Below are 22,204 nucleotides of genomic sequence, written 5' to 3'. Positions count from 1 at the left end.
CTGATCAGTGCTCGTCCCACACCCAGGACCCCCGCCGATCATCTGTTTGAGACTGCCTTCTCTCTGCTTTTCCTAGGCCAGTGATGTCACATGGCCTAGGAGCAGCTCAGCCCCATTGAAGTGAATGGGGCTGAGTACAATACCAAGCACAGTTGCTATACAATGTACGGCACTGTGGTTGGTGAGCTGCCAGAAGGCCGCGGTGTTCACAGCTGATCAGTGGGGGTCCTAGGTGTCGAGCCACCACCGATCAGATACTGATGAAAAAAAAATCTTGGAAAAACCCTTTTAAAGAGTCAGGCCAAGAAGTAGAAAACATAGCGAGTTAAAGATATCTAAATAAAAAATCCACCCTCAAAAAAACCACATATGTAGCAAAAAAGACTGATGGTAGTGTCCATTTAAAGTAAAATGTGTGACTATTTCTAGCACTGTGTACACCTGTGATACCACACTACAGCAGATATAGCAGATATATGCATAATGGTCAGATATCAGGGTTGTCTTCAAAGGATTTAGGCAAATAATTGAACCCTAAAAAACATATTTTTTTTCTCTCATTTTTTCACACTTCAAGGACGGAGATGAAACTTTTAACCGCGCTAAACTGCTCAACATTGGCTATATGGAAGCTCTGAAAGAATATGATTATAATTGCTTTGTATTCAGCGACGTTGACCTGATACCTATGGATGACCGGAACATCTACAAGTGTTACAGCCAACCCAGACACTTGTCTGTATCCATGGATAAATTTGGGTTCGGGTAAGGGATTATTTTGTGCACACACTCCTTATACCCTGCCGTCTATAGAAGTGCTGCACAGAAGGCTCTGTATGTAGCATATAGTGCTGTATGGATGTGGATATGTAAGTAAACACTTGCATGGGAATGGTACAGTGGATAAAGGAGTGATCGTGGATCTAATAGTATTCTGGAATTAGCGGCCGTGTCTTGATGGGACACTACAATAAGACTATTTCCCATTCCTTCTCGCAAAGGTAGTTCGTTTAGTGGGTTATCTAGGATTGCAGAAATACTGCCACTCTTGTATGTAGATTGTGCCAGGTATTGCAGGTCAGACCAATCTGTTTGATACTTTATTAACAATAGAAATCAGTCCATCAATTCAGAAGTCAGTAGTGTGGCGATTTTTATTTTTTCACTCTTTAAGCCACATACAAATAGTTGTTCCTAAGGATCGGTTGGATATCTCTGTCCTACCGTTACTCTCAGCCAACTGGGAGGAGCTTGATTGTCGCCTAGCGAGGACTCATTTCATTCAATTAATTCCACTCATTTTTATGCAAATTGTGATAACCACCCCCATAATTAGCGAGTGCTGTATTAGATGTTCTAATGGGGGACAATTGTAAGACAGCTTGTATTGTATTCTTTTACTCATTGGGGGAGATTTTCTCCTAAATTTTAGACAGGATAAATGTAGACAGGCAAAAAGTACTCCGAATAGTGTTGAGCGAACTTGTGTTTTAAATTCGGCGTCTAAAGTTCGTGTTCGGTTATCGAAGAATCGCGTTATGGATTCCGCTACCACGGACCATAACGCGATTCTTTGATAACACGAACTTAAAACACAAGTTCGCTCAACACTAACCCTAAGTTCAGACCTGAGCGTTTTTCAGCGCGTTCCTACGCGCTGTAAAACGCTCAACAAGGAGAAACCAATGATTCCCTATGGGAATGGTTCTCATAGTAAAACGCCCGACGCCCCAAGAAGTACATGAGCTTCTTTGGGGCGTTTTGTCGCGCGTTTCCATACATAGATATTCGGGAACGCGCAACAATGTGTGTTCGCTTGTCTCTGTATGCGCGATTGTAAACGCCCGTACAATCGCGCATACAGTGCGCTCCTTTCAGAACGCTCAGGTCTGAACCCAGCGTTACTCCGAATTATCACAGTGGTGTATACTGCTTGGTAAATTTGGTGAATGTTCTTGGACACATGGTTCTTTTTCTAATGCCAGTTCTTGATTGGCTTGCTTAAAGGGGTTCTGCACTTTGTTTTAACTGATGATCTATCCTCTGGATAGATCATCAGCTTCTGATCGGCGGGGGCCCGACACCTGGGACTTCCGCCGATCAGTTGTTTGAGACGGCAGCGGCGCTCCAGTAGCGCTGCGGCCTTCTCACTGTTTACTGCCGGCCCACGTAACAACTAGTATCAAACTAGCGTGGGCGCACTAAGTTCCATTCAAGTGAACAGAGCTTGGCCCCACCCACGCTAGTTGATACAAGTCGCGACGTCAGTGGGCCGGCGGTAAACAGTGAGAAGGCCACAGCACTACTGGAGCACTGCTGCCTTCTCAAACAGCTGATCGGCGGGGGTCCCAGGTGTCGGACCCCTGCCAATCAGAAGCTGATCTATCCAGAGGATAGATCATCAGTTAAAACAAAGTGCAGAACCCCTTTAACCAAGTATTTTGCAATAAAAATTGTGCATTTTTTCATTCCTCCTGGTCACAACCCTTTTTCTAGACACTTTTTTTTTAAAACTGTCAAGATGGGTGCAAAAAGTGACTAAAATATGGATTCAGAAAATACAGATGTGGTCCGTGTGCTGTCCGCATTTTATATATATATATATTTTTTTTTGGAGACTTTAATGGTTTTCATTTTGTGGACATGTTCTCTTTTTGTCTGTTCCATCCAAAGAACATGTTTTTTATGTCTTCAAAATGTGGACTATGGACCCGTTGAAGTCAGTGGGTCTGCAAAAAATGTGGATGCAGTACAGATGATATCCGTATTTTGCGGATCTGCAACTTGCATATGGTTGTGTGTATGAGGCCTAAATTTATCAGTAGCCAAAGCATTTTGCGCCAGAAGTCTGGTGTTTTTATTGCGCAGTAAATATCTCCCTGTTTAGTCTTACAGTAAAATACTGATTTTATGTGCAAAAAGACGCAGGTTAGCTTTTGAAATGTATAGTCTACACATGTATACACATTTTCCTCACCCCTGTGCTCAAAGGGTAATCCATTTTTGGAGGCCTTTAAAACAGAGGCTTTTTGTCCATTGCTGCATTCCATGAGCCATAACTTTTTTTTTTTTTTAATATATCATCATAGCTGCATGATGGCTTGTTTGTATGGGAATATACATACATTCTTTATTCACTTATTTACTTGCATGTTATCTAGGGCAGAAAATAGGTTAATGTCTATATCCCTGGTGGTCTAGGGCAAGAAAGGGGTAAATCATATTATCTTTGGTGGTGTTGGGCAGCGTAGAAGTTAATGTCAGTATATGAAAAAAGGAAACATGGCATTCACCAGTGAGAGCTTATGGTTTCATTACAGTGCAATACAGTAAGTAAAATGCATTGCAGAAGGCCTACGGTCATTGTTAATGCCTTGGCAGTAAAAGAATAGGGTTAATGTTGCATACTTGGGTCCCAGTGGTTATTCACCTCTCCATGTTGCTGGATGGCATAATAGAAGGCTGAATAGTAATTGCAGCACCTAAAGAACATGACAGAAAAAGGGCTCCTTCAGTAAGCCTATCAATGGCATACAGGCTCCTAAGTTGGCTTTAGATATATGGTAAGTATATGATATATTTGGCCAGAGGCAAGTTTAAGGGGTTATCCCATGTAAAACATGAAAATCAGACATCATATAGTACATGACGATGTTGTTCTAACAAAGCTAGAACCAGCCCTGTACCTCACATGGATCCAGAGATCTCCCCATTCATTGTTCTGCCAGATTTATATCAAGCTGGCAGCTCAAGGGGAGTGTCTTTTCTGCTGCAGCTCAGGGGGCGTGTCCATGCTCTTCCTATCACAGCTCAGGAGGAGTGTCTTTTGTGCTGTAGCTCAGGGGGTGTGTCCATGCTCTCCCCATCACAGCTCAGGAGGATAGTCTTTTGTGCTTTAGCTCAGAGGGAGTGTCCATGCTCTCCCTATCACAGCTCAGGAGGAGTGTCTCTTCTGCTGTAGCTCAGGGGGTGTGTCCATGCTCTTCCTATCACAGCTCAGGAGTGTCTTTTCTGCTGCAGCTCAGGGGGCGTGTCCATGCTCTCCCTATCACAGCTCAGGAGGAGTGTCTCTTCTGCTGTAGCTCAGGGGGCATGCCCATGCTCTCCCTATCACAGCTCAGGAGGAGTGTCTCTTCTGCTGCAGCTCAGGGGGTGTGTCCATGCTCTCCCTATCACAGCTCAGGAGGAGAGTCTTTTGTGCTGCAGCTCAGGGGGTGTGTCCATGCTCTCCCCATCACAGCTCAGGAGGAGTGTCTCTTCTGCTGTAGCTCAGGGGGCATGCCCATGATCTCCCTATCACAGCTCAGGAGGAGAGTCTTTTCTGCTGCAGCTCAGGGGGTGTGTCCATGCTCTCCCCATCACAGCTCAGGAGGAGTCTCTTCTGCTGTAGCTCAGGGGGCATGTCCATGCTCTCCCTATCACAGCTCAGGAGGAGAGTCTTTTCTGCTGCAGCTCAGGGGGTGTGTCCATGCTCTCCCCATCACAGCTCAGGAGGAGTGTCTCTTCTGCTGTAGCTCAGGGGGCATGCCCATGCTCTCCCTATCACAGCTCAGGAGGAGAGTCTTTTGTGCTGTAGCTCAGGGGGCGTGTCATGCTCGCCCTATCACAGCTCAGGAGGAGAGTCTTTTTGTGCTGTAGCTCAGGGGGAGTGTCCATGCTCTTCCTATCACAGCTCAGGAGGAGTGTCTTTTGTGCTGCAGCTAAGGGAGTGTGTCCATGCTCTCCCTATCACAGCTCAGGAGGAGTGTCTTTTGTGCTGCAGCTCAGGGGGCGTGTCCATGCTCTCCCTATCACAGCTCAGGAGGAGTGTCTTTTCTGCTGCAGCTCAGGGGGCATGCCCATGCTCTCCCTATCACAGCTCAGGAGGAGTGTCTTTTCTGCTGCAGCTCAGGGTGTGTGTCCATGCTCTCCCTATCACAGCTCAGGAGGAGTGTCTTTTGTGCTGCAGCTCAGGGGGCATGCCCATGCTCTCCCTATCACAGCTCAGGAGGAGTGTCTTTTCTGCTGCAGCTCAGGGTGTGTGTCCATGCTCTCCCTATCACAGCTCAGGAGGAGTGTCTTTTCTGCTGCAGCTCAGGGTGTGTGTCCATGCTCTCCCTATCACAGCTCAGGAGGAGTGTCTTTTGTGCTGTAGCTCAGGGTGTGTGTCCATGCTCTCCCTATCACAGCTCAGGAGGAGTGTCTTTTGTGCTGTAGCTCAGGATGTGTGTCCATGCTCTTCTTATCACAGCTCAGGAGGAGTGTCTTTTGTGCTGTAGCTCAGGGGGCATGCCCATGCTCTCCCCATCACAGCTCAGGAGGAGAGTCTTTTGTGCTGCAGCTAAGGGAGTGTGTCCATGCGAATTGTATTGTAGTCCCAGTAATGCCGACATATATAGTAAAATAAAAATAGTTACTTAACTCCTTTTCTCGACCGCATTCTGACTGTGTTCCGAGCTGCCACATCCCAGTGCAGGCGGTCACATGACGTCTCAGGATGCAGGCATTCGACACTATGATTGTGTCACCTGAGACCCGGCACTGGAAGTTGCAATGATGTCATCGCAACCTCTTGCACTATGCTACTGCCTCATAGGCTTCAGGCTTAGTGGTAAATTACTGCCATCCCCTCAGAGGCAGGTTGGCTACTGTCAGATGTGAGATTCTATTCTCTTCTCGCCTCAGGGCATATACGGTCCTACACACAGAAAGAACCCCTTGTACACATACAGTTGTGTGGGCTGGAAAGAAAGTTCTGGCTTTTGGAATCGCTCAATAAAGAAACATTAATGTAAAAAAAATACTGCATCCTGAAAACCTAAAATAGGCTGTGTATTTGTTTCAGAAGGTCCTGCTCCTCACAGAGGCTGATAGACTAATGGTGTTTATGGGTGTGCTTGTTTTTTCAGGTTACCATACAACCAGTATTTTGGAGGTGTATCTGCCTTAAGCAAAGAACAATTTGAAAAAATCAATGGATTTCCCAACAACTTCTGGGGATGGGGTGGCGAGGATGATGACATATACAACAGGTATAATTTTCACTTTATTTGGGTAATTAATTAACTTCTTTGTATTTATAGAGATTCATATGTACATCTAAACCGTTCAGATGAATCTTGCTTTTCTAATCAGGGCTCCAAGCTAAAAGAAAATATCCCTAGAGTGCCTTTAGAAGCCAAGTTATAGCCAAATTAAAAATCTGCATTGTCCCCTGTAAAATAAAGAGAATTTACAGTAGACTAAATAGCTACTACACTAGACTGTGGACTTACCAGTGGAGGCAGCTACACTAGACTGTGGAATGACTGGCAGCAGCAGCGGCTACACTAGACTGTGGAATGACTGGCAGCAGCAGCGGCTACACTAGACTGTGGAATGACTGGCAGCAGCAGCGGCTACACTAGACTGTGGAATGACTGGCAGCAGCAGCGGCTACACTAGACTGTGGACTGTATTGAGTTCATTGTAAACCAGCTTGCAGTTAAGTTGGAGCATACTGGGAGTTGTAGTTTCACCACAGCTGGAGTGCCGGAAGTTGCTGACCCCTGGTCTGTGCTGTAGATCTTTGGTTTCCAGGGGTAAAGGTGTCTGACCTTGTTAATGCAGTATGTTATAGATTATTGTCCTGGAGACATGGGGCATGCCTCTCTAATGACACAGCCTGGGTATATATTTAAAAAACACAATATTTTTCCTTGAATCTTGATGTGTCCAAAGGTCTCTTTTAAATTATGGTTAGCTTATGAAATGTGTATGTTAGAAGGCCTTCTCCTGTGTACACCCAGGAGACAGTGTTTGCCCTGAGGATTTCAACATACTTTTCCTCGTCTGTTACTGATTAATCGTGTGATGGCTGTATGGACGGCATTGTGCATTTCTTTATTTTTTTTGTAGTACAGTGTTACTAACCATTAACAAATTATTTGTGCAGTGGAATGCCCTAGGCCCCCAGCTGCTATGAGCTTAACCCTTGGTACCTCTCCACTGCATCTTTGGGTGCCAATCAGGGGGCATAGGGAACTCCCTCACTTTTTGTAATCCCTCAAATTCCAGTCACTAAAGGGACACTTGCATCATAAAGGGGTATGTTTTTGAAACTCTTAGATTCTGTTCATTCTGTAGAAAGCAATTATTTATTTTTGCTGTTCTTTTTCATTTTGGCACTACAATGCCATTGAAAGTTAACCACTTCAGCCCCGCTAGGTGAAACCCCCTTCATGACCAGGCCACTTTTTACACTTCGGCACTACACTCCTTTCACCGTTTATCGCTCGGTCATGCAACTTACCACCCAAATGAATTTTACCTCCTTTTCTTCTCACTAATGGAGCTTTCATTTGGTGGTATTTCATTGCTGCTGACATTTTTACTTTTTTTGTTATTAATCAAAATATAACGATTTTTTTGCAAAATTGACATTTTTCACTTTCAGCTGTGAAATTTTGCAAAAAAAACGACATCCATATATAAATTTTTCGCTAAATTTATAGTTCTACATGTCTTTGATTAAAAAAAAATGTTTGGGCAAAAAAAAATGGTTTGGGTAAAAGTTATAGCATTTACAAACTATGGTACAAAAATGTGAATTTCCGCTTTTTGAAACGGCTCTGATTTTCTGAGCACCTGTCATGTTTCCTGAGGTTCTACAATGCCCAAACAGTATAACTACCCCACAAATGACCCCATTTCGGAAAGTAGACACCCTAAGGTATTCGCTGATGGGCATAGTGAGTTCATAGAACTTTTTATTTTTTGTCACAAGTTAGCGGAAAATGATGATGATTTTTTTTTTTTTCTTACAAAGTCTCATATTCCACTAACTTGCGACAAAAAATAAAAAATTCTAGGAACTCACCATGCCCCTCACAGAATACCTTGGGGTGTCTTCTTTCCAAAATGGGGTCACTTGTGGGGTAGTTATACTGCCCTGGCAATTTAGGGGCCCAAATGTGTGAGAAGAACTTTGCAATCAAAATGTGTAAGAAATGACCGGTGAAATCCGAAAGGTGCACTTTGGAATATGCGCCCCTTTGCCCACCTTGGCAGCAAAAAAGTGTCACACATGTGGTATCGCCGTACTCAGGAGAAGTTGGGGAATGTGTTTTGGGGTGTCATTTTACATATACCCATGCTGGGTGAGAGAAATATCTTGGCAAAAGACAACTTTTCCCATTTTTTTTATACAAAGTTGGCATTTGACCAAGATATTTTTCTCACCCAGCATGGGTATATGTAAAATGACACCCCAAAACACATTCCCCAACTTCTCCTGAGTACGGCGATACCAGATGTGTCACACTTTTTTGCTGCCAAGGTGGGCAAAGGGGCACATATTCCAAAGTGCACCTTTCGGATTTTGCAGGGCATTTTTTACACATTTTGATTGCAAGGTACTTCTCACACATTTGGGCCCCTAAATTGCCAGGGCAGTATAACTACGCCACAAGTGACCCCATTTTGGAAAGAAGACACCCCAAGGTATTCCGTGAGGGGCATGGCGAGTTCCTAGAATTTTTTATTTTTTGTCACAAGTTAGCGGAAAATGATGATTTTTTTTTCTTCTCTTTTTTCCTTACAAAGTCTCATATTCCACTAACTTGCGATAAAAAATTCTAGGAACTCGCCATGCCCCTCACGGAATACCTTGGGGTGTCTTCTTTCCAAAATGGGGTCACTTGTGGCGTAGTTATACTGCCCTGGCAATTTAGGGGCCCATATGTGTGAGAAGTACTTTGCAATCAAAATGTGTAAAAAATGGCCTGCAAAATCCGAAAGGTGCACTTTGGAATATGTGCCCCTTTGCCCACCTTGGCAGCAAAAAAGTGTGACACATCTGGTATCGCCGTACTCAGGAGAAGTTGGGGAATGTGTTTTGGGGTGCCATTTTACATATACCCATGCTGGGTGAGAGAAATATCTTGGCAAACGACAACTTTTCCCATTTTTTTTATACAAAGTTGGCATTTGACCAAGATATTTTTCTCACCCAGCATGGGTATATGTAAAATGACACCCCAAAACACATTCCCCAATTTCTTCTGAGTACGGCGATACCAGATGTGTCACACTTTTTTGCAGCCTAGATGCGCAAAGGGGCCCAAATTCCTTTTAGGAGGGCATTTTTAGACATTTGGATCCCAGACTTCTTCTCACGCTTTAGGGCCCCTAAAAAGCCAGGGCAGTATAAATACCCCACATGTGACCCCACTTTGGAAAGAAGACACCCCAAGGTATCCAATGAGGGGCCTGGCAAGTTCATAGAATTTTTTTTTTTTTCGCATAAGTTAGCGGAAATTGATTTTTTTTTTTTTTTTTTTTTTTTCTCACAAAGTCTCACTTTCCGCTAACTTAGGACAAAAATTTCAATCTTTCATGGACTCAATATGCCCCTCAGCAAATACCTTGGGGTGTCTTCTTTCCAAAATGGGGTCAGTTGTGGGGTGTTTGTACTGCCCTGGCATTTGAGGGTCTCCGCAATCATTACATGTATGGCCAGCATTAGGAGTTTCTGCTATTCTCCTTATATTGAGCATACAGTTAATGAGATTTTTTTTTCCGTTCAGCCTCTGGGCTGAAAGAAAAAAATGAACGGCACAGATTTCTTCATTCGCATCGATCAATGTGGATGAAAAAATCTCTGCCAAAAAAAAAAAATGGAGGGGAAAGGCGTCTGCCAGGACATAGGAGCTCCGCCCTACATCCATACCCACTTAGCTCGTATGCCCTGGCAAACCAGATTTCTCCATTCGCATCAATCGATGTGGATGAATAAATCATTGCCGGGATTTTATATATATATATATATATATATATATATATATATATATATATATATATATATATATATATATATATATATATATATATATACATACATATACATACAAAGTGCTTGCCAAAGCATAGGAACGCCGCCTCCTCCTCAGCTCGTATGCCTCGGCAAACGTATCTGTCACTGCAGAGGAGAAAATACCGTCTTGCAGCGCCGCATACACCGACTTGCGTGTAATCTGACAGCAGCGCAATGCTTCTGTCAGAATGCACATCGGTGCTGCAGCTAGTAGATCGGTTGGTCCACCTGGAAGGTAAAAAGACAAAAAAAAAAAAAAAAAAGAACCAGGCCACAACGCAATAATTTTATTAACTTTGGAACAGAACATGTAACTTGAACTTTTGGAACTAAACATTAACCTGTTTGCTTACCTGTTTTTTAATTTATTTATTTATTTTTTGTTTTTTTACCTTTTATAGAACAAACCTCTCCTTCCCCATGGGTCAATGTGCAAAGCGCAAATCGCCCAAAGATGTGGCGAAGTGCGTTATGCACTTTGTCCCATGTGAAAGGAGACGTTTGCAGCAGCTGTGAGTGAATGGGCCCTAATAGCCCTGTGTGCCTATCCTGGTGAGATGTGATCCCTATGCTAGGTGTACCTGTGTGTGGTACTTTCGGAAACACTCCCCTAAGCATAGGGCAGGGTGGTCGGGACAGTCAGGACAGAAATAGCGGGTGTCACGCCTTATTCCACTCCTGCTACAGACACGACATTTTTTTCGTGGTGGCGGTCGGTTTGAGGTACCAGCAACGACACTGGAGAAGTGTCGCTCGTGTAGACGGCTAACTACACTGGTGGATGGGGCCACGGAACCTCCTGGATACAGGAGGTTCGCGATGATCTCTTCCTGAAATTTGAGGAAGGATCCAGTTCTCCCAGCCTTACTGTAGAGAACAAAACTATTGTACAGAGCCAATTGAATTAAATATACAGACACCTTCTTATACCAGCGTCTGGTGCGTCGGGAAACTAAATACGGAGCCAACATCTGGTCATTGAAGTCGACCCCTCCCATGTGGAGGTTATAGTCGTGGACTGAGAGGGGCTTTTCAATGACACGGGTTGCTCGCTCAATTTGTATTGTCGTGTCTGCGTGAATGGAGGAGAGCATGTAAACGTCACGCTTGTCTCTCCATTTCACCGCGAGCAGTTCTTCGTTACACAGTGCGGCCCTCTGCCCCCTTGCAAGACAGGTGCTAACGAGCCGTTGGGGGAAGCCCGCGCGACTAGTTCGCGCGGTAACACAGGCGCCAATCCGTTCTAGAAACAAATGCCTAAAGAGGGCCACACTTGTGTAGAAATTGTCCACATAAAGATGGTACCCCTTGCCGAATAAGGGTGACACCAAGTCCCAAACTGTCTTCCCACTGCTCCCCAGGTAGTCAGGGCAACCGACCGGCTCCAGGGTCTGATCTTTTCCCTCATAGACCCGAAATTTGTGGGTATAGCCTGTGGCCCTTTCACAGAGCTTATACAATTTGACCCCATACCGGGCGCGCTTGCTTGGGATGTATTGTTTGAAGCCAAGGCGCCCGGTAAAATGTATTAGGGACTCGTCTATGCAGATGTTTTGCTCGGGTATACAAATCTGCAAATTTCTGGTTGAAATGGTCTATGAGGGGCCGAATTTTGTGGAGCCAGCACCTCTGGGATTCTAGGGGCTCTACGGGCACGTCTTTGCGGTGGCTGCGACGGGGTCACTACTGCACGTGCCACCGTACCAGCTTCAACTGCCCTTCTGGTGCTCGCTACTTCACCAGGTTGTACGGCAGTGCTGGTACTAGGTCCAGGAAGGGCTGGGCTGCTGGTGTATGCCTCACCACGTAATCCGACAGCACCAGCCCCACTCTGCTGCTCTTGAAGCGGATCCTGCGCAACCTGCGGTCTAGCGACACGGGGCCGGGTACGCCTGGTGCTATCAGGGACCTCAGCCTCCTCGTCCGAACTTTGGGTCAGAGAGCCACTGCTTTCTACAGGTTCGTATTCTGACCCGCTGGATTCATCAGATGAGGGTTCCCACTCCTCATCCGACTGGGTCAGAAGCCTGTAGGCCTCTTCAGAAGAATACCCCCTGTTAGACATGTGGGCAACTAAATTTCGGGGTATTCCCTGAGACTACCCAAGAAAAAAAAAGCAAGCCTGTCTTACAAATGGGAGGCTAGCGAAGTACCGGAGGCTGCTGCGGTTGATAAAAAATATCAAAACTGATTTTTTTATCGCCGCAGTGCGTGTAAAGTGAATGTGCAGTGATCAAAAAAAAATAAAAATTTTTGTCACTGCGGTGGGGCGGGCGTGGGCAAACGCACGTGTGGGCGACCGATCAGGCCTGATCGGGCAAACACTGCGTTTTGGGTGGAGGGCGAACTAAAGTGACACTAGTACTATTATAGATCTGACCGTGATCAGTTTTGATCACTTTCAGATACTATAAAAGTACAAATGCTGATTAGCGATACGCTAATCAGCGAATAACGGACTGCGGTGCGGTGGGCTGGGCGCTAACTGATCGCTAACTACCTAACCAAGGGACCTAAACTATACCTAAAACCTAACGGTCAATAACAGTGAAAAAAAATGTGACAGTTTGCACTGATCACTTTTTTCCTTTCACTAGTGATTGACAGGGGGGGATAAAAGGGGTGATCAAAGGGTTAATTGGGGTGATCTGGGGGCTAAATGTGGTGTAGTGGGTACTCACAGTGATGTGTGCTCCTCTGCTGGAACCAACCGACCAAAAGAAGGAGCAGAGGAGCACAGCAGCCATATAACCCCATCATATTTACTAATATGTGGGGTTATATGGCTGCTGATTGGTTTTTAAAAAAATCAGCAGCCTGCCAGCCAATGATCGTGGCCGGCAGGCTGCTGACGAAATACTCTTCTGCGAAATGCCGGCCCGCGATGCGCATGCGCGGGCCGGCTGTGACGTAATCTCGCGTCTCGCGAGAGGACGCGCCGATGCGTCCAGGAGGAACTAAACAACCACCTCCCGGACGCATCGGTGCGTACAGCGGTCGGGAGGTGGTTAAACACAAAATATTGTCCTTCTGTAGCAGTCAGCACAAGTAAAAAAAAAACAACAAAAAAAACTCCTATATAGATATTTAATACATTGTCAGTTTACTGTTGCTGTGAGAGGGAGATGATATCTGTAGGGTAAAACCCAAAATAGTAGGTGCAGAATTCAGATAACAGTGTGACAGGCCTACATAAAAAGGTCTACAGAAGAGCTTTGCATTTATTAGCACAAAACCAACCAATACATAGAATAGTCCAATAGCCTCTTGAGTCACACCTCTGGCTGCCTGGAATTCACGATTATTTTCTTAATATAACAGCAGATCAATAAATGTGTCATCTAATTATTTTTTTCTCTCTACGTCCTATGAATGCACCCGGAGAGAGGGTCCTCCCCCCAGGACAGGAAACCCACAGATATTTAAGAAGGAGGGGCCTCTCCATTCCTCAGTGGTTTCCTGTCCTGGGAGAGGATTACTACAAGCTGTCTGCTGGGGAGTAGTTTCTCTCCATGTTAAATCAGCAGCTGGGGAGCGTGCAGGGTGAGTTCCCCGCTACGCGCTCCCTGAAGATTGAGAATGAGGCGGCAGGGTGGCATACCTTAACGGGGCCTCCTGGGTGAACTTTTGGCTGAGGCAGGAAGCGCAGGGCACGTCCGGGTAGGAGGACGGGGGCGCAAGAGTTCGTGCAGGTAGCGCCTCCAGTCCATAGTACCGCAAGACCACAGGGAGCGTGATCTCACGATACTTCATCTCCTAGTGTGCTGGAGCGCGGGAGATTCGAATTTATGGCCGCATTTAAGCCCAGCTAAAGCAGCCTGTGGATCCTTGTCGGGAGGGTCCGGATCCAAGGTGTGTATTGGACCTCTGGCAGCATTGAAGACGCTGGAGAGACACAAAAGGACCCTTCTAGCCCTGCACCTGTGGTGTGGTTTGGAGGTTATGTACGGCAGAGGGTTTTTTCCCCTTTGACATATGGGTCTAGGATAAACCCAGGAAGGTGTCTGCTAAGGCAAAGCATAAGGAATGTAGGCTATGTAAAACCAAATTACCCCAGTCCTATGTTAAACTACTCTGTTGTCCCTGCATAGAAAACACTATAGCGGAGGAGTCTCCTTCATTGTTCAAGTGTATGAAAAAGCTGATTAGAGAAGAAGTGGCTAATGCCTTTAAAGGATTCTGTCACCAAGTTTTAGGCTATAGTGATACGGACATGCACGGCTAGATCGCCACTAGCATGTCCGCAATATACCGGCCCTATAGGGCTGTGTGCTTTTATTTTCTTTAAAAAAGGATTTTAGAGATCTGTAAATTAGTCTTGTAAGGTGACCAAGGGGCTGTACGAACCTTCCTGGTGCCCAGCCACGCCCGCCTGTGAAGGAGCCCAGCACCGCCTATGTCCTCCGAATCTCCTCCATTCGTCATCGATAGCCGTAATCTATAAAAGAAGCCCATAGAAGCAAAGACAGATCTCCTCCTGCGCAGAATTATTCGTACGTCTCTAGCTGAGATGAAAATATCTTGGCGGTAGAAAGTGGGGAAGTTTTATCAGACTAATCCTCGGAGGAGGATAGGGGTGGTTGACCTTCTGAAAGTCATTAGAGTCACAATGAATATTGAGGACCCCAAGGAAGTAAGATCAGTACAGAGTTTTTTTTTTATTCACAATTTTGTGGCAGCCATGATAACAAACGAGTGAAAGACTCCAGATAAGCGCAGTTTTATTCCCTTGTCTGTTGAGCGCAAATACCCCTCTGACGCTTGAATTGATGTGCCATTTGCTAAGGTTTCTCGCAGGTCGTCTTTTGCCTTTTGATGATCTGGGACAGCTTAAAGGGAATCTGTCATGTGGATATTTGATTGTATATAATTAGTTAGATAATAATCATTAACTACTAAAAAGTACTTCAGATGTATTGACTTACTGGTTTGACAGATGGTTACTTCATAATATATATATACAAACTTGGCACATGCCGTATGCTAATGAGTTAATTTGAGTCCAGCGTATATTTAATTCAGAGGTATAGCCACTCCCCTGCCCACTTGCTGCTGATTCATATGGAAAAAAACTGTCAATCAGGTAGGCGGGCAGAGTCAGGAACTCATGAATATTCAGGACTCATCATTATGAGCTGGAGCTTTTCAATACAAGATGTTGGCAGATTGACTGGGTCAATTAAAGAAAGTGGCCCAGCATTTTGCTAAGAGAATGTCACTTATTTATATTGCCCTTAGTTAGGACACCATAAAACTGGTGACAGGTTCCCTTTAAAGACTCTATGGACAGGAAGCAAATGCTTTCTGAGGCAGACCTGCGAGTCGGCTGGGGCTTCCCTTAAACCAAATATTGCGGCCACATGTACTGCTATGGCCCTTATTTTATGGGTTAAGCAGTTAGAAGACCAGATCATGGATAAGACTCCTAGAGACCAGTTGTTAGAATCCATCCCTGTTACTGCCAAGGCAGCTGTTGTTTTTTTTTCTATTCCCCCAAGACAGCACCACAGAGAGAGGATCTGCCCCCAGGGACAGGAAACCTGCAGAATAAAAAGATAGAGCCTCTCTCCCACCTCAGTGGTGTCCTGTCCCTGGAGTGGGAGACCTGCAGTTTATTTTTCAGGTCTATACATATAGTCTGCAAGTCCCAGAAATGTTCTGGAGGGCTATGTGGTAAATACCTGCTAGGGTCTATTGCCCATAGGTTGGGCTGGCAGGACCCCAGGAGCCGGTGGTTGTCTGGGGCTTCCACCCTGCTCTTGCAGGTGCGTGTGCTCCTCCAGGGGAGTGAGGCCATGCGTGTCGGAGTTGAAGGGGAAGCAGCCCCAAGGGGGGTGTTGCGTTCCACTGCATGCGGCTGGGATCCATGAAGGCATCATGTGTCCTGGAAGGCCGTTTCTCTGTGTGCGGACCAGACGAGGAGGTAGTGCGAGGTATCCGGTGGACGTCACTTCCAGTGTGGCGTGCGTGCCACATGAAGCACTTCCAGTTTGAAGGGGCCGGATTTGCGTTCCATACACACTGGCCTTCTGGGAGAAGGGGACAGGAGCAGTCGAAAGGAGCAAGATGGCCGGGACATTCCGGTGTGGTTTTTGTGACTACACTCGCTTGGATTCTGGATTATACTGGTACTGCACTGATTGAGATAGATGGATATCTATCTATCCATCTCAATCTCCTCTATCCTTTGGAACCTCTATGTGAGGTATCGTGTTCCTCCACATCGAGTCTATGTATTGCTGATTTGCCATTTTCTTGCCTTATAAGTGGTCCCGATCAGAGGCAATTGGGAAGAAAGAGACCTGATCTGGCAGAAGGGGAGATCCCTGCGCCGATACTGTGTTGGAATGAGTGGGTAAGTGCCCAACAAATGATATGGTGTTGATATCTGGTTATTTCTTTCTTTTTAGACAAGGCCTAAGAAAATTTTAGCTAAAAGAAAGAATAAAGAATGTGCATTGTGTAGATGTCCCTTATCTTCCTCATATGCCAAGAAGCTGTGACAGCAGTGTATACAATAAACGGTGGCAGAGGTATCTCCATGTTTTTTGAAGAATATAAAATCACTTATTAGGTCAGAAGTGAAAGTTTCCTTAAAATCATGTAAACGACCAAAGAAATCAGTGGAAGACTGGGGGGTCAGAGGCGGATTCTACAGCTGATAGTGAGGAAGTGATAGAAACATACGACTCATCCTCGGAAGATGATATGGAGGGTAGATTGCTGTTTCCTATGGAAGATACTGACAAGTTATTGAAGGCTATTTGTTCTACATTGGACTTAGAAGATGTTAAAGATAATAAATCTGTGGTCGATTCAGATTTGAGGGACTTCAAGAGAAAGTTACATAAGTGTGTTGGCCCTCATTGACAGAGAGTGGAAAAAAGAAAGCATTTATTCCTAGAGGTTTTAAAAGAAAATACCCCTTTGAAGAAGAACCCTATTCCTGCGATAAAGCTCCAAAGATTGACGTGGGTATATCTAAAATCTCTAAAAGGTCTTCGCTACCGTTTTAGGATATGGCGTTCCTGAGGAACCCATTAGATAAGAAAGTAGATTCCTGTCTAAATGGCACCTGGGAGGCAGCGGCTTCTGCGTTTAGACCAAATATTGCAACCACGGTTACGGCCAGATCTATGATTATCTGGTTGGAATGTTAGATTAGGTATAAGTTGCCAAGGGAGCAAATTCTAGCCTGTTTGTCTACTTTACAGAAGGCGGCTGATTTCATTGTAGATGCTTCTGTAGAGTCGGTCAAACTGGTTGCGCGGGCATCCTCCCTTTTCAATTCTGCCCACAGAGCTCTCTGGTTAAAGAATTGGAGAAGGGGGATTTGTCTTCAAAGCAGACACTGTGCAGCATTCCTTGTCAGGGTCAGTTTTTATTTGGGCCTGATTTAGATTCTCTCTTAGAAAAAGCTGCAGATAGGAAAAAGAAGTTTCCAGGATTATCTCCAGGATCCAGACATCACTTTCATTTTCCTCATCTAGATTTCAAGGTAGAGGGCAATATAGCGACAAAAAACAGAATTCTATATCCAAGGTGTTTGGGGGGGGGGGGGCGGCTTCCTGTTTGGGGGTCTACCTCCCGGCCTATAAAGCCACCTCAGCAATGACGCCAGGGATTCTGTGGGAGGAAGACTGAAGTTTTTTCTTCCCGCATGGGAGAAGGTGGCAGGAGAATGGGTCAGAGGGCTCATAGAAGATTTAAAGTTAGATTTTCGTGCAAGACCTCAAAAATTCATAGTCACAAAGGCTCAAAGTTCTTCTCTGGGTTTGTCTGCTATGGAGGTAGAAGTCTTAAAACTATTAGAAAAACAGATGCTAACTCCGGTTCCAGTGGCAGAACAGGGGAAGGGGTTCTATTCTGTTTCTGGGGAAAAAAAAAAAAAGACAACTCTTTCCGCACGATTATAAATCTGAAGAAACTGAAAAAATATCTTCTTTAAAAAAATAAATAAAGATGGAGACCGTAAAATCAGCTGTATCCCAGATGTTTTATGGCAGTCTTAGATCTGAAAGACGCGTATTATAACGTCCCCATACACTCTTTGCATCAGCAGTTCCTCAAAGTGGCAGTATCTGTCGAAGGAAGGGTTCTTCACCTTCAATTTCAGCCGCTTGCGTTTGGGGTGTCTATGGCCCCCAGAATATTTACAAAGGTAATAGCAGAAGTATCCTCATTTATAAGGAAGGAGAACATTTTATTCCTGCCCTATCTGGACGACTTTCTAATTATAGCAAGCTCTCAGCAGACCTGTATGATGGTGGTGCAAAGGGTGATGGAAATTTTGGAGGCTTTAGGCTCAATGATAAATCTAAAGAAATCTTGAATTGTGCCGGATACTCATCAGGCGTTTTTGGGTCTTCTCTTGGATTCGATAATCCAGAGTTTTTCTGACTGAAGAGAAGATTTTATGTGTCCATGCAAAGTTGCAGATGTTAAAATCATCTCAAAGACTGTTCGAAAAAGCTATGTCAGTCCTGGAGTCACTGGCCTCCTGTATTGCAGCGGTAGAATTGGCCCAATTTCATGCTCTACAGCTACAGGCAGAGATAATTCTAGCACTAAAGAAGACTGGGGGATCTTTGGACTCAGAGATGGTAATCTCAAAGAAGACGTTAGAAGATCTGTCCTGGTGAGAAGACTGCACAAATCAGAGGATTCCTTGGAGTCGCCCCGATCCGGTAGTTTTAACGACAGATGCCAGCCCTTGGGGATGGGGAGCACACTTTTTAGATCAGATCATTCAAGGTCATTGGTCACCTGTACAGAAAACATTCTCCTCAAACAGGAAGTAGCTGCTAGCTATAAGACTGGCTTTGGAGGCAGGGATACCTTTTTATTCGTTTAAAACCTGTGAAGATAAGGTTGGACAATCAGTCTGCGGTAGCCTACATAAATCATCAGAGGGGAACAACATCTGTTTCCCTCATGAAGGAAGCAGATCTGTTGTTCCGGAATCTGGAAGGGAAGGTCAGTCATCTTTCTGCTCTCCATGTAAGAGGCCAGGAGAACTTCCAGGCGGACATCCTGAGCACTTATCGGTTGAGACAGGGAAAATGGTCCCTGAACCCTTCAGTTTTTTTCAGAGCTAGTCAGGCTGTGGGGCGCCCCTTCCATCAATCTTTTTGCCTCCAGGAAAAACTGAAAGTTAGGGAGGTTTTGCTCTCTCAACCCAAAGGAATTCCCAGATGGGGTGGATACTCTTCTTCAAAAATGGAGTTACCCCTTAGGCTGCGTTTTTCCTCCCTTCCAGCCTATTCCTCTAGTTCTCAAAAAGATCAGAGACGAGGGTGCAAGAATAATTGATAGCTGCCTTCTGGACAAGTAGGGCATTTTTCTTTCTCCTGAGGTCCATGTCTATTATACAGATCCCTGGATTCTTCCAGAGATACCGAACCTTCTGATGCAGGACCCACTGTGTCATCCAAATGTCAGGGGCCTGCACCTTATGATCTGGAATTTGAAAGGTCATTACTGATTAGACAGGAAGCTCTAGTGTCTACCTTAATAAAAAGTAGGAAAGCTGTGACAGGTTCCATCTAGGGTTTTGAAAAAGTTCTTAGAATTTTCAAGGATCAAGGCAGGTTCTTTGCCCTCTGAGACTTCAGTCATTCAGATCCTGGAGTTCCTTTTTTTCTGGGATTAGCAAAGAGTACCCTAAAAGTTCAAGTTTCGGCCCTGTCAGCCCTCTGGGGGAAAAATTTTGCCATTGACCCTTGGGTGGTAAGGTTCTTTAAGGCAGTAGACAGAATCATTCCAGTTAAGGTGACCAGGTTTCCCCCATGGGATCTAAATTTAGTGTAAAATGCTTTAACTAGGGATCCCTTTGAACCATTGACGTCCTGTTCAGTGAAGCTCCTTACCTTTTTAAGCTAGTCCTTTTGGTAGCTTTAACCTCTGTGAGGAGGGTTAGCGAAATTCAGGCTCTCTATCAACTCTTTTATGTCTATCAGTAGGATAGGGTTATTCTTAGACCAGATCCTAGTTTTTTACCTAAAGTTCCTGCCCAAGAACTAGGAGGAAGAAGTTTTCCACTGCCTAGATGTGAGAAGATGCCTTATGCATCATCTAGAGGTAACCAAGGATTGGAGAAAGTCCTATGCGTTTTGTTCTCTTTTCGGGCATAAATAAGGGTAAGGTGGCCTCAGAGTTCTCTAGCCGGATGGATTAGGACGGTTATTTCTCTGGCTTGCACCTCTTCTGGAAGTTTTCCTCCTTTTTCCCTGAAGCCACATTCTACTCGTGCAGTCTCTACCTCTTGGGCTGAAAGAGCTAATGTTTCTATTGAGCAAATCTGTAGGGCTGCCACGTGGTCTTCTCCTTCTACCATCACTATCTGCCCCAACTAAATTCTGCCTCTGATCTTCTGTTTGGGAAGAAGGTTCTGCAAGTGGTACCCCCCCTCCCTACCCCGTAAGCAATTTTTTTTTTTTTCTCTTTCTTACTCACCGGTAATCGGATTTTCCAGACCCCACGACAACACCCTTCCTTATTCCCTCCCTCGTGTTTCACAGGTCTCTGGTTAAGTTGCACAGGGTGTAGAAAAAAATATTTTTTTACATAATTGGATAAACTAACCTAGGTTGAAGTCAGTCTCACGTTTTGTAAACCACTGAGATGGGAGAGAGGCTCCACCTTTTTATTCTGCAGGTTTCCTGTCCCTGGGGGCGGATCCTCTCTGTGGTGCTGTTGTGGTGCCTGAAAACTCTGATTACTGGTGAGTGTAATAATAGTTTTCTGGCAGAGAGAGAGATTCCCAGTGGAAATTTTCCTCCTCTAAATCTAGAGGTTTCTTGTTCAGAAACCAGAATTCCGCTTCTGCAAAAAAAAAAAAATAGGCAACCCCAATGATGCCAGGGTGGGAGGAAGACTATTGGACTTCCTCCCAGCCTGGTCCAAAATTACCAACAGTCCTTGGATTCTAGAGTCTTTACGGGAGGGATTCAGACTAGACGGATCTGTCTGGCAAATGCATCAGTTTGCGTCCGGATTGCTGGACCCGGCAGGCAGTTCTGGCGATGGAACTGCATGCCGGAATCCTCTGCCGCAAGTGTGAAAGTACCCTAAACTCATATAGATTCAGATGGATCAGAAGGATGAATTTTGGGTGATCTTTTATCTCTGAAGAATGGAGAGGCCCTTCCTTCTTAAATATCTGTAGGTTTCCTGTCCTGGGTGGAGGACCCTCTCTCCTGGTGCTGTCATTGACTTGCGTCAATAAAGTTAATTGCCTATTCCTAGTCTATACAGTATAGGCACGTCACATTTGATGTCTGTGACCCTCCCTGAAATGATGACACCATGCATTCTGGATTCATGATGCTGATGAATTGGGATTGTTCAGACCAGACATCACTTTTCTTGTACAGTTCAGAGCTCATCTGGGACTGATAAAGCCCAGGTGGGTCACCAGATCCTCTAAATGCAAGAGCACCACACCTTTTGCTGTTTAATTGCAGAGGCTTTAAAGGCTATGTAAACCTTCAGGAGCAATTTTTCAAAGTTCTTTTTATTATAGTTTAAACAATATAAAAACCACAACTTGAGTAGATACAGGTTACTAAAACTTAGATATGCAGGTACAGAGGGCAAATTAGCCATATACAGTTAGGCCAAGGAAACAGCGAACTTATACAAATTATTGTTCTCATTTGGATAACATGGCAAGTAAGACCAGTTAGGTGGATGACGCAAAGGTCTAGAAAAAACAATAGGCTGACAATAGCCTACTTATTTATTAGCTTGTATTGGTAACATAACTTGAGTAAATACAGGTTACCAAAACTTAGATTAGCAGGTACAGAGGGCAAATTAGCCATATACAGTTAGGCCAAGGAAACAGTGAACTTATCCGAATGAGAACAATAATTTGTATAACATGGCAAATAAGACCAGTTAGGTGGATGACGCAAAGGTCTAGTAAAAACAATAGGATGACAGTAGCCTACTTAATTATTATTAGCTTGTAACGGTAACCATAACCCAGTAATAGGAGAGAAGGATAGGGTATGTTAGGAAGGGGGATGCTATGTCAGTATCTCAATATAGCAGCATATTTATGCTAATGGTAGATCTGTAGTCTAATAAAGGACGAGGAGTTAAGAGGTAAGCATGAGAGGGCCAAAACATTCAAATAAAACGAGAAGACGGGACCCCATCTGTATGCCTATAAGTATATACAATAAAAACTTCTAGGATTCAAAATGTCTATATTTTGCCCAGGGGGACCAAGTAATCTGAAAGATGGTATGGGATCGTGATTCCCAACCTGCCAGTTCTTCTAAACAATATAAGGAGTCAACTTTATCTGTCCACTGCGGAAGTGTAGGTGGAGAATCTGACTTCCAGAATGTGGGGATAATTATT

At 44.7% G+C, this 22,204-nt stretch overlaps 1 protein-coding gene across 1 annotated transcript in view; it reads left to right on the top strand.

The window, feature by feature from the left end:
- B4GALT1 (beta-1,4-galactosyltransferase 1) overlaps positions 1 to 22,204 on the top strand; it is an 83,630-nt gene that overhangs the window by 42,274 nt on the left and 19,152 nt on the right. Inside the window, exons 3-4 of the mRNA XM_044280233.1 lie at positions 578 to 765; positions 5,889 to 6,011. Coding sequence (XP_044136168.1) covers positions 578 to 765; positions 5,889 to 6,011 — 311 coding nt within the window. The remainder of the gene's footprint in view (positions 1 to 577; positions 766 to 5,888; positions 6,012 to 22,204) is intronic.

Source organism: Bufo gargarizans, chromosome 1 (assembly GCF_014858855.1).
Source record: "Bufo gargarizans isolate SCDJY-AF-19 chromosome 1, ASM1485885v1, whole genome shotgun sequence".
NCBI lineage: Eukaryota > Metazoa > Chordata > Amphibia > Anura > Bufonidae > Bufo > Bufo gargarizans.
The sequence above is the reverse complement of the archived record's forward strand: the minus strand, read 5'-3'. Positions and strand labels throughout refer to the sequence as shown.